A 13,301-nucleotide genomic window follows, 5' to 3' on the forward strand; every position below is an offset into this window, starting at 1 on the left:
TCTTACAACTTTCTTGATTATTTAACATGAAATAAAGTTATCTAAAAACATTTTCTTTTTGTTAAAAATATAGATAGACATTAACGGTATCTGTATGTTGTGAAAAGAATTACAACCAATTTGATTTCTAGAGTCGAGACTTCGAGAGTAAGTTCACTGTTCAAGGTTACTACTTTCACAATTTTTACGCTAGATGGCAGTTTTTAAAAAGTGAAGCAATAAAAATAAGACTGCACATTGCACAAGCATGAATATGAATAAATACATACAATCGTGATAAAAATGCACTCGTACCGGCTAGGGCTCTTCGAGTGTTACGGTAAAATACTGAAATTAAAATATATACTAAAGAGTTCTATATTACAGCTACTAGCTTTCCGCCGGCGGCTCCGCCCGCGGTTTCAAAGAAAAACTCGCATAGTTCCCGTTCCCGTGGAATTTCCGGGATAAAACCTACCTATCCTATATTACTCGTGGATAATGTAGCTTTCGAATGGTGAAAGAATTTTTAAAATCGGTCCAGTAGTTTATGAGCCTATTCATTACAATCAAACAAACAAACAAAGTTTTCCTCTTTATAATATTAATGTAGACTAACCTTAAAAGAATTTTCAAAATCGGATAATTAGTATTGTATGTACTGGGCGGTATAAGTAATTTATAGACAATCTGCTGCAGCTCTTCTGGTATAGGTACTAGCCGTGTCGCGTGGTTTCACCCGCGAAAGAAAGCATTTAAGTTCAACTAATCGAAATCAATTCGATGATTTTCGCGAAAAGAGTAGGTAACATACCATACATTCTTACAAACTGTTTCTATCATGCTTAGTAGTAGCATTATCTATGGTACCGACGCGACGGTGTAGTTCAGCCCTATGAATATTTATTGTTTTGGACACGCCATTGTCCAAGTAAGTAAGTTAATTGATTATAATTATATTTTGAATCATGCATAATATATTCTTTGCATATAACATAATACATTATTTGTAAAAGAACGCACCTTCTCTGTATAATTTTGGTATCTTTAATATTTGGGACAATAAGTCAACTCTACACGAATAAAATAATTTTATTAAATATAATTTAGGAACACAGGATAATGGGTATTCTGTTTGTTTTAATTAAGTATTTTGAAATCTAACTCACAAATAAATTGCAAGAAGTATCATTTGTTGCACGCTTTAGGTATACCTACCTCACACAAAATAATAAGAATCATATCATGCCAAAATTATAATTATGTAGATACTTACTTACTTTATTATAATTATATTGATATTTTGTACTTATGATGAGTGATCACAATATTTCCTATTATGAGAGGTTGAAGTCGGTTAAAACTGTTTATTTCTGAAAATTTATTATGGCACCCATTTTAAAAGTAAAACTTTAACACGCAGTAACATTCTAAAACGTATGAAAATCACAATTATTCAACTTACGAAGCTGAACTAATGAGCAATTTAAACAAGAGCTTAATCACTGGAGATACTATCTTCAGTGTTATAACCGTGATAAGATTATAATATCTCCTATTAGTTACTGACCTACTGTTATATCCGCTTTTCACTCGCTTTTACTTATAATATACAGCCCCTGTACCACGATATCTTAAAGCAGTAATATTTCCAGTATGGAAAAATGACAGCGCTATAGGTCATCTAGCGCCATCCCTTTCCCACACTGGAGATAAAACTGCTTTAAGAAATAGGAACCCTCAAGAATGCTAAATCCGTCTGAAATAGATACAAGATAAATGAACCACGGATAATATAAAACTAAATTGTTGTGGAAGTCATTAGAAACGTGACTCAGACATTATGGCGGTATTATGTGCCTTTTCCTTTTGTATTCTTTTGGCAATTTCGTAAATTATCACTTGGCATGCGAGCTTTGATGCGAATAATTTGAATTTAATTGGTGGTTTTATTTTGAATAAAAACTTCGATTGTAAAAGCTTGCAGACGCTTTTTATTTCTATCTTAATTATATAGACCGTACTTTTTTTTAAATTATGATTTAATAGTTATAGTTTATTTAAAGTGACTTTATAATATTTCAATTGTTCTCCCATATTTTATACCAATTTTAAAATGAACTTTTTATTTAAGCGTTTTATTTTGTAGGAATGCATGGGACCAGCATAAAATGAAACACGTAACAATTTTTTAAACTTTAATATTTGAAACAAACAATAAGTTACTTATTTAAAACAACAAATTATATACTTACTTAAATATTCTATATAAATAGACATACATAGGCGAGTTCATCAGTACTTTTAATAAATATAATAATACTATACAAATACTGAAATAACATAAAATATATTATATGATATTTATCACGATATAAATAATAAACAACCCGTGAGGAGTTCGACTTCAAAACCATAAACAGGCAAAGTACTTAAATAACTTAAATAATAATTAAAGCCAGGTACACACGAACAATGCATTAACTATCTATAGCACACATTAAATACATACAATACTATAATAAATAGCTACTCAATACCTATAAGGTTTACTTCATTCAGTCATAAATACAATCACACGGCACACTTGTACACAGGCGTGGAGAAATCGTCACGGAAATAGGTCGGTTTAGTAGGCTAAGGCTTTTGCGCGGCGTACGCTATGTTCTGAGCGTCTAGGGCCCGCCCCCAACCACTACCGTGACTGGCCCCGCTACTGTAGCTGGCCGTGTCACCTCCATACCCACTTGCACCGCCGTAATCGTGACTCGAGGTATGACTCGCCGAATGGTGAGGATGCGCGACCACCTCGTACGTCACATGCTTCTGCTGAGACAGGAGCTTCTTCAAACCGATTATAGCGGACAGGACCAACGCCAACTTTCCAATCAACAACGCTTTTCCAGCTATCAAAGCGATAGCGCCGATCGCTAATGGCATCAACGCCATCATCTTCAACATGACGGCCGCAATTATCGGGCCGAGAATCTTCGCCGCTTTCTTTTTCTTCCCTCTCGATTCTTCAGAAAGATCATTGTCATCCGCGAACGATGTGACTGTTTCTTCCAACGCTCTTCCCACATTAGAAACCGTGTCAATGACATCCGATCCTTTGACTTCGATGCGCAATGAATGCGTTTCGAAGTAATTCTTCAGTCTCGAAGCCGGATCTAAAGCTCTGGGCGCGCCCGTGGTAGGGGGTGCGTCTGCAGCTCGAACCACCGTGACCCCATCCGTTAAAGCGAAGGTTTCCTTTTGTCCGATCATTTTGTCGACGAAAGAGAAGAATTTGTACTTGAGGCATGACGTGGAGTCTTTTCGGAGACAATCAGAAATTCCATCCAAATCATTGTCGGTATGGCCGCTGTCTTGTGCGGGAAGGGCGGTGCAGATTACCGCAAATGTGAGTACAGCGACCGTCCTCCACATAGCTAAGTTTCTTAGAGACTGTGCGCCGGCGCAATGCATCTAACCTTAAATAGCGTACTCTCCGCACCCCTCGCGATGTGACCCGTGGAAAAAACGTATCAAAACAATATAATGGACTTTCTCAGTAAGTAGAAGTAAGGTCCAGTGCGGTAACGTTGCGTCTGCGAAAGCTTCTGGTCATTGCAAAGGTCGTGAACTTGAATTGGCCATTGTGTGGACCATAAACGTCTCTTTGAATTTTGCAACTATTCAAACCGGTATTAGCATGAACGTTGAAGTGATTTTATACAATGTCTCTATTCTACTATTCAATAATAGCACTTGGACGAACTTTGACCAAATCTTTTTAATAAAAAAAATAATTAGGTTAGTGTTATTATAAACGGTGGACGAAATATTTCTTACAATAAATTTATGTTCATTAATCATTTGTTTATTAATCAAGCTACATAGGTAATACGAGACTTTCCAATAAAATTATAAAAGCTTAATAATCAAAGAGCTTTTAAAATAACTTTTATTAAAAGTCTTTTATTATATAAACTTGCAATTGTTAGTTTTGTCGTTTTTTGGCACGTTAATTGAAGATCTTTTTTCTCTACATTGTAACTTTGAAATCAAAACAATAATATCACAATGTATATAAACCACATATTATCATGAAGATTGAAAAAACAAATGGCAAATCCGTCAATACATAATTTCACATTTACAATTGAGACCAGTTTCCAATCCTATGAAAGTTGGCGACACTTGATTTAGTAGTAGGTACTAGAACTTTGAAAGTAATTCCTTTACCTAGTGCATTCCTTGAATAGAAAAAAGTGAAGGAAATCCCTTTCTGAAGATATAATATCACTCGCTCAGTCGTAATTTTTTGCCTAATAGCCGCTAGACCCGGAAAAGAAAAAATAAAAATTTAACAGAAATAATAAAGCTTTAAGCTGATGAAAGACTTTTTTATATGAAGAAGAAGAAGTAGTTTATCAGTTTATTCCTTTCAAAAACTTATAAATAAAAAATAGAAGGACGTAATAAAAGCTTTTTCAGACAATCAAAGCGTATAAGGTTGTAAATTGAAAAAAATCAAATTAATTTAGTAATTTCTATAAAGAAATTAGTAAGTACAAACTATAAACAATTCCACTAGAATTATCACTTTTTAATAATAATATGTAAAAACTCATTAACAAAGCTTTTTTAAAATGATACGTTTAATATAACATACCAAATTATAAACAGCAACTCACATAATTACTTATCATTTTTATCTTCACTGTCATTACATAATGCATATCTTATTTGCCACCATTGTAAAATAAATAAAACTTTTGAAGTGCAAACAAACTAGACCACTACAATGTAATATTATGTTCAACCCGTATCTTCGTTTAACTCAGACAAAAAACATTTTTTTCAGTTATACCAGGCCATTATCCATTTGCTTATAAAACTTTGTAATCCATAGATGCTCTGTGATTTTGGGTGTATCATATTATTATTATGGTAGACTAGTACCTACACAAATAATTATTAGAATGCATTCCAGCAGTAAAAATATTGAATAAAAGCTACATCTTCACCAAGCAATAAAAGCTGATTTTTAATCGAAATTAAAAATTCAGCTTTTATTACGAAGCCAGGGTAAGTGTGCACTAGTGGCGCAAAATAACACCTAAATCCAACCAATATTATAAACTAGATTTCCGCCCGCGGCTTCGCCCGCGTTTGCAAAGGAAAACCCACATAGTTCCCGTTCCCGTGGGATTTCCGGGATAAAAACTATCCTATGTGTTAATCCAAGTTACCCTCTATATGTGTGCTAAATTTCATTGTAATCGGTTCAGTAGTTTTTACGTGAAAGAGTAACAAACATCCATACATCCATACATCCATACATCCATACATCCATACATCCTTACAAACTTTCGCCTTTATAATAGTATTAAGATATTAAGATTAAGATATTAAGATATGAAAGTTTGTACGTTTGTTTGTTACTCCATCAGACAAAAACTGCTGAATTGATTTTCATGAACTTAACACATAACATACGATAGTTTTTATTAAAAACTATCCTATGTGTTTAATTACCGTTCACGTAGTACGTTCCCGTGGGATTTTCGGGATAAAAAAAAATTTTTTCCCGAAAATCCCACGGAAACCATGCATGTTTTTCTTTGATACGCGGTTAAAGCTACGAGCGAAAAGCTAGTCTAAATAAAAAAACTAGTTTAAATAAACATAGTTGTTACACTGCTGTGTTCAGATTTGTAAGCACACTACAAAAAAGTTGGTTGTAGTTGTTTTATTCTATATTTAGTATTTTATTTCTGGTTAGGTTATTTCATTCATGTGATCTCTGTAAGATAATATAAGTATATTAACGAAGTCGTTACACTTTAAAATAAGATTGTGACAGTGATATAAGAAATAATTATGTGTTTCCATATTGTATTTATTTTGGTTTATTGATACAACTTTTCAAGTATTGATTTCATTGTCATGATTAATTCTGTATTACTTGTTATAACTTCAGCAAATTTCGAAAAACAAATAAAAAAAATTAAAGCCATAATTTTAGAAATTCAGTAGAGATAATTAAGCTGCGATCGTACAAATTACATGCTACAAATTCTCAAATTAACTAAGTCGTTACTTTTAACTTTTTCATACATTTAACATGCAAAATTACGTACTTGGATGCTTAATAAACCCTCAATCTGTTACACGCCATAAACAAAAAGTAAGAGTTAATTCTTAATGTTTACGGAACTGTGATTTGTAAGAACCTCACGTTTATAAATTGTAACATGGTCTAGTCGATTGGAAATTGATGCGTTTGTACCGTTTTTGACCTCTTTGATGTCTCATTGACTGTAGTGATGTTTTTGTGATATGTGTATCGATGTCTTTTATTTTACTATGTTAAATGCAGTGGTGATTGTTGAATGTACATATATAGTTAATATTATGTTATAGGTATGTTATATCGCTAGATATAAATTGTTTTGCTGGACAGCAAATCTAATGAAATAGCACAAAAGCAGTGAGTGATAATTTTCATCTTAAATATGTAATACTTATCCAAATTTTTTGCTGGTTTTATAGCAATAGCATAAGATTGAGCTTATAGTATATGAATGAGCTTATATTTATTTGGATAGTGTATCTTAATATGTAAAATTTATAATTAATTTTTAGCTTACATAGCTTATCCATAGCATAAATTAGCTGCTATTGACCTATTTTGAGATTATTAATTAATGATTGTGAATGGTATTATAAGATTTTACGAATATGGAATACTTACTTGTATTATATACTTAAATATAGTTAACAATAAAATTGTATCATCAACCTGAATAAAAAAAATTCTGAAAAAACAACGTCTGTCTCTTTGTTTTATTATAAGTAGGTATATAAGTATATGAAAGTTACACTTCAATGATATAATATTACACTCTGACCTGATTATATTTTTGAGAGTTTCTTTGTAGAATAAATTGTTATTTTTTTTTTGCTTTTGATGTTATTTTTACTGTCTGGTTTTTTATACTATATTAAAGGGGTTTAACCTAAATTTATTTAATATTTTCATGTTTTCAGAACTCAGGTAAATCATAACTTTGCATATTATTTAAAAAAACCTACTTATATCGTAAAACAACTTTATCAATTGACTAGCTTTCCACCCGTGGCATCGCCCGCGCAGTCAAAGAAAAACCCGCATAGTTCCCGTTCCCGTGGGATTTCCGGAATAAAACCTATCCTATGTGCCGGGGTAAAAAGTAGCCTATGTCCTTTCTCGGGTATCAAAATATCTCTATACCAAATTTCATGCAAATTGGTTCATGGAAGGCGTGATTGAGTAACAGACAGACAGACAGAGTTACTTTCGCATTTATAATATTAGTATTGATGCATCAATGGAGCTCTATAAATGATACATTATTATGTTATATCAAGTGTGTCAAAGCAGTTCACATAAGCATGTAAGTCTAGATTCAAGTCATATTCATATTATGTTGGTAAGTAGGTTTGTGTTGCCTTTGTTATGATATAAACTAGAACAAGTTCAAAACTATGTTGTTTGTATTCTTCACAACATGATATTTATTATCTGTCTTTTACATAAAATATATGGTGTGAATATAGAAATATATAGAGCGTGAATAAATTTTGTTTAGTAAAGATAATAATATTTAATAAACAAATTATATATGCGGTATTTTAGTAAGTGAAAATACGGAAATAATAATTATATTTGTTAATTTTCTTGTTAATGAATATTATAAACAATGCTTATAAAGTGAAAAATTAACGCGTTTTAATAGTATGTACGATGGTTTTAACTTAGAACAACAATTAACAATTCAATTCGCATATTTTACTCACATAATATGTAAAATTTCAATTAAATCACAAATATTAAAGGAATTAAAATTTATTCAAATTAGGTAACCTTTCTTCTAGATTATACGTATACCTATTACTCGAAAAAAAAATAAATAAAAACATAGAAACGTCTTCGATTCGCTCCGGTTTGCTCTGCTGTAACAATATTCTTTTTGTTCAAATTTATTATTGGCAAGGCTTAGTTCCTATTTGTATATTTATTAACTTTAGGCAGTTCTATCGAAAAATAATGCTTTATAAGTACAATTATTTTAGATAAAAACATAGAACTATATCATGCAATTATTGATAGAATGGATATCTTAGAAAAGAACAAAATATAATATTTATAGTTGATTCATGGGATAAAATAACAATATAGAAAGAGAGATGATCATATTATTATTACGTTTAATTCGAGTAATTTGAAACTAAGCAGTAAATTCACATTGCCTTTCACTTTCAAAAGCTTTAAGGTCGATGACTCCTTGATGTTAGATAAATTGTAAGAGCAGATTTATTTTTGCATCCTTATTGTTTTATTAAGACCATAAGTGGGCAGATTAACTGCATTGCAAATGCATTAATAAAATATGAATATGTATCATGTCATTGGCTATGTGGATGGTAGGTAAATATTCGTAAAGAAATAAACAAAAAAATATTCAACATAAAGAGATTGTTTAATACTGTGTTCGCATTATTACGCCTTATTAACTAATAACACATTTATATTGAAAGTTTACTTAATATGAATACCTATTACATATATGAAAACCTTTTCTACTCTATAAATACACTTTCTTAGTAGGTAATGGTTACATCATTTATAATAAATTGTTATAATTTGTATAACAGCATAATCTTACTACAATTTTATGCTATAACACCAATGATATAATATTAGGCGCCGTTAAAACCAGTTTTAAAATAAATAACTTCATCGGGTCTTTGAACTTTTTGCAACTACATAATATATGTAATTTGAATGTGTATGTTTATGTTACTCTTTTTTATAGTTTTTACATACAGGGGACCGCTGAAAATCCGTGCGAAAAGTCAGAGCTTATTCTTCGGAAACTGAGTAGCATCATTTCAGTATTACACTTAATGTATAATAATAATTAAGTGAAATAGTATAAAAATATAATGTTTAATATCTCCTTATATTTTATTTTTTTATTTAACAATAAAACAAAAATTCTACTCGTGCGAACGGTCAACGGATAATAGAAACAATCAGTCTATTTATACAAATCAGGAAAATGTACACCACTCAAATCAATATTCTAATACAATTGCATACGAAAATAAATACATATTATAAGCCCTTGACTTTCTCACTTTCGCTCGCGGTCGCAGGCCACCGAGCATACAGGCAGAGTTCAAATGTCAAACGTAAGGTATGATTACACTTGTAGAACCTTAACATTGGTACTCATTTCTCACGTTTGTACTACGTTTACGAGAATTCCGTGGGTTTACGATGAGATTAATGAAGCTAATTTCACGTGGTTTTGCTTTGGTTATATACATCTAAGTTATGTAGGTACATATAGGGAAAAGAATCATAATATTCATATATAATAATTTAATCAGAAAAGTATTATTAATGAGGAGAAAAGCCTACCTCTCTATATTTTTTTAATATTCACAAGTTACATTTAAAGATATACATCTAAAATAAAATCATTGAAGTCACTTTAGTGTTATCTTTAACAATTAACTAATTATAAAATTAAATCGATGTTATTGATATCTTCACTTTCATCAAACCTGCGTTGAGAAAACTAAACGTCCGCAAAACAGTCATATTACGTGATTTAGAAGAATAATGTTTATGATAGATAAGCGTTAATAATAATCTTTAAAATCTTGTTACCTCTGTTATAAGCGTAAAAGTTTGTGGGAATGGATATCTGTTTATCACTTTCAAACTTGCTTTTCGGGTCTGGATGAAATTAGGATTAGGAATTAAAACTAGCATTGAAATACATTAATATAGCCTAGAAAAAAATGGACTTTGGAATGAAGAATAGAAACAAAGTACGAAAATCCACCTACAGGCACTATGAGTTATATGCTTCAGCCTTCAGCCGTAAATTTTTAATTTTGCGCTTCTACCAAAGAAATTCTTCACCACATAATAACTTGAGCTTTAAGATACATGTAATATATAAGAAATATAAAATTTCAACATGCTTTTTATGTGTTATTCAATTTAGTAAAAATACAGATTACAAATTATGTTTAACTTTTAAATAGGTCCATTTCTAATGTAGGTATTTGTATATAATGTATAGAATGCATTGTGATCTAAGACGTGTGTACACATGTTCTCAGGGTTAATCTCATTCACGATCATTGATAACAATAGAAAGAGCATAGTTTAGTTAATTATAGACACTGGTGGCTCAAGAATTGTATTGTTCTGGGGATGAGATTTCTCGTCTTCAAATGAACTCCATGGTTTTAATTGATCTGACCTTTGTAAAAAGTTATGATTTCTATTTAGGGAATGTTAGGGCTGTGAAGGGATATAGACAAAGTTCGAGAAGATTTTGTGGTCGTATCAAGATTTTTATACCAAGTAATCGGTGCTTTTTATGTATCTACAAAATGTATACCATTGACTTAAGAGAGGGGTCACAAACTTATACATAGGTAACAATTATTGAGTCACCTATAATAATACACGGGTTCGGGACTTTGCTGGTATTTGAATGAAATATAGAAGATTTATCGCAAAATTAATCCGATATGAACTTAGAGCCTATTTGGCTTCAGAACACTAATTGTTACGATAAAAAAGCCCTTTTACGACAGAAATTTCTCCAAGGAAACATTTCCGCGTCAACCAAAATAATTAAAAAAAAATTGAGATTGAGTTTTCCGTTTATTTTTGCAGATAATATAACACTCCTATATTATTACACTGGCTCTATAAGACTATGCTTGCTATGTGAATATGCTTTGCTATTACTACTACTATTGTTACCTATTTATTTAAAAAAAATAAACAATAGTAAATAACATAGTATGAATATAGAGCAGATGAATTTGCATGTTTGAACGTGCTCATTTTAGGAAATACTAATGAATCCAAAAGAACAATTATTTTTGTGTTGACTAGCACATTTATAAAGAAAAGCTATAGCCACGAAAAATATAACACGCGCTGATTTATAGAAGCATAACCTTTGAGTAAAGGTAGTGAAATAATTTTATTTGGACTATACTAACTACCTATCTGCAAATAATAACAGAAAATTATGGTTCTGTGGCCCAACCATTGACCATGTCTATAGTACACATTGTTCCCACACTTTTTCCTGTATCTCACAGAAAAACCACGGGACCAGATTCCATTATATCGTCTATTACATTGTAGTTAAATGAACACGAACGACTTGATATTGTTTTATGGAAACGAGGTGAAAGAACGCATAATTGGATGAACTTGCAAGATTGGAAAATATAATTTTATGATGGTAAATTGTAAAGTGATTTATTCTTATCAATTTAAGTACTAACTAAGTTGACTTCAGACGCACGCTCGTGTGGTAAACTAATGAAATATGACAATATGATCTTGTGAGACATTCCACACATTATGATGTTCTTAATTTCCCTGCATTGTGCATAAATAGCCGTTTCCTGAAATAATAAAATTTTTTAATATAGGTATTTCATATTTTAGTATAATAGTACTAACCGTAATTAGAATATACATAAAAACCTCATACGAATCTATAGTAACCGTGCTATAAAGTTACAACTTCGTACTTCTACAATAGCTATAGAGATTGTGTATGTACCTACTTTTTCATTGTGTAGGCAATATGTTGCTTGAAAAATATATTATTACCAATAAAATAAGTAATTTATTTTTATTCTTATAATTTGTTCAATAAGGTCTTCCTGGACAAGTAGTTTTTGCCTCACATTATTATACCTCCTGAATAGCTTTTCCATAGCTTTTTCCGTAGCTTTTTCCATAGCTGTTTTATGCCCTTCTTCAACTTAAGGACTCATTACAAAATTCATTGATGCTACACTCATTACAGCCACACCGTAACTTTCTCCTTTATAGTTGGATATTCAATATAATAACATAGATGGTTCTCACTCGATTTGCGTAGAAAGTAACATGATGTACGCCGCTTTACCTCGAAACACAGATATGCGCGTGCGCTGATGTACATGCGATTAATACATGAATGGAAGAAATATACCCTGGTTCCCGATTGACAGTGTGAGATACTTTTTTAAAGATTGTGTTTTCTCATCTGATTTATAACTTCCTTTGCTATATAATATTGTCTTATTAAACGAACCTATCAATTGTATTTGGTAAAAACGTGAATCAACTTTTCGATACAGTGTAGTATTTTAATAATTAAATATCTCCATAGACCATATTAACCAGATAACCTGCATGCCAAAATTTAGCTTTAACTTTTTAAAGACACTAACAGAGAAGTTAAAATACACTACAATTTCATTTAGAAAATCTCTACATTTATAACAATAAACTATAATCTCACACAAACTATCAATTCAATACAAAACTGCCAATAAATCATATTTATAACAAAAATTCAATTTCCAATACAACATAAATGTAATAAACAGAGATAGTAAGCTATCTAATAGGTAGGTAATTACTTGTTATGAGCAAAAATAACAATTTCACAAAGCTAATGTTCTAATACTTTCGCTAGAGGTTAGTAAGGTTTGCCGACCTTGGGTCATACTGTATAGAATTGTTGAGCTTGTAATTTACATAAAACAATTTACATATTGTTTACTAATAATATCATACGTATTCAAACCAAACGAGTAAAATAAAATAAACTTGCACTAACTGTATTATGTAGGTATCTCATAACTACACATGGTTAGGAAATTGCTTTTTTCAAGCTATACCTATATTATATAATACTTATTATATTATGCAAAATAAAACGATTGACAATAAAACTTAAATAGTTTGGATACTTTTTATTTTACAGCATCAGGAAACTAGATCACTCTGTAACGACTCTCACGCATTCCATAGCATGTAATAACCACAGAACATATACAGGGTGTAATCGTAGGCGATTATTCCGTAACTATTACAGATATCAAAAAACTTAAAAAAAATTAGTTTGGATATTTCTCTCTCTAATTTTTTGGATATTTCTGGTTATATTTTAAAAATGTATTATGGCCATTTTACTCATCAGGAAACTAGAAATACTACTACTTAAGTACTTTCGATTTCAGTTAAAAGTTTTTTGATATCTGCAATAGTTACGGAATAATCGCTTGTGCACACTTAACGATTACACCCTGTATACCTAGTATATATACTCATTACTCAGGTAAATAACTATGTCAAAGTAACATCCATTTGACAAATCATCATTATAATATACAACGATCATCGCGATAATATATGAATGTTCTATAATAAGTAACAGAATACTATTCACTGCAAATTAATAAAA

At 30.9% G+C, this 13,301-nt stretch overlaps 2 protein-coding genes across 2 annotated transcripts in view; both read right to left on the reverse strand.

Annotated features, from left to right (window-relative positions):
* Window positions 1–13,301, reverse strand: part of LOC149477918 (uncharacterized) — a 600,334-nt gene that overhangs the window by 138,485 nt on the left and 448,548 nt on the right. The window lies entirely within an intron of this gene.
* On the reverse strand, window positions 2,165–3,462 carry LOC149477930 (uncharacterized). The gene has a single exon (XM_089709821.1). The coding sequence runs from the start codon at window positions 3,445–3,447 to the stop codon at window positions 2,617–2,619; it is 831 nt and encodes a 276-aa protein (XP_089565947.1). The 5' UTR covers window positions 3,448–3,462; the 3' UTR covers window positions 2,165–2,616.

This window comes from Colias philodice, chromosome 23 (assembly GCF_061535455.1).
Source record: "Colias philodice isolate Cphi_HAF_F1 chromosome 23, ilColPhil1 Martin Lab GWU primary, whole genome shotgun sequence".
In the NCBI taxonomy this organism is placed as follows: domain Eukaryota; kingdom Metazoa; phylum Arthropoda; class Insecta; order Lepidoptera; family Pieridae; genus Colias; species Colias philodice.

Coding starts and splice junctions, on each gene's coding strand:
- LOC149477930 (XM_089709821.1), bottom strand. CDS start 3,447: ATGCATTGCGCCGGCGCACAGTCTCTAAGAAACTTAGCTATGTGGAGG.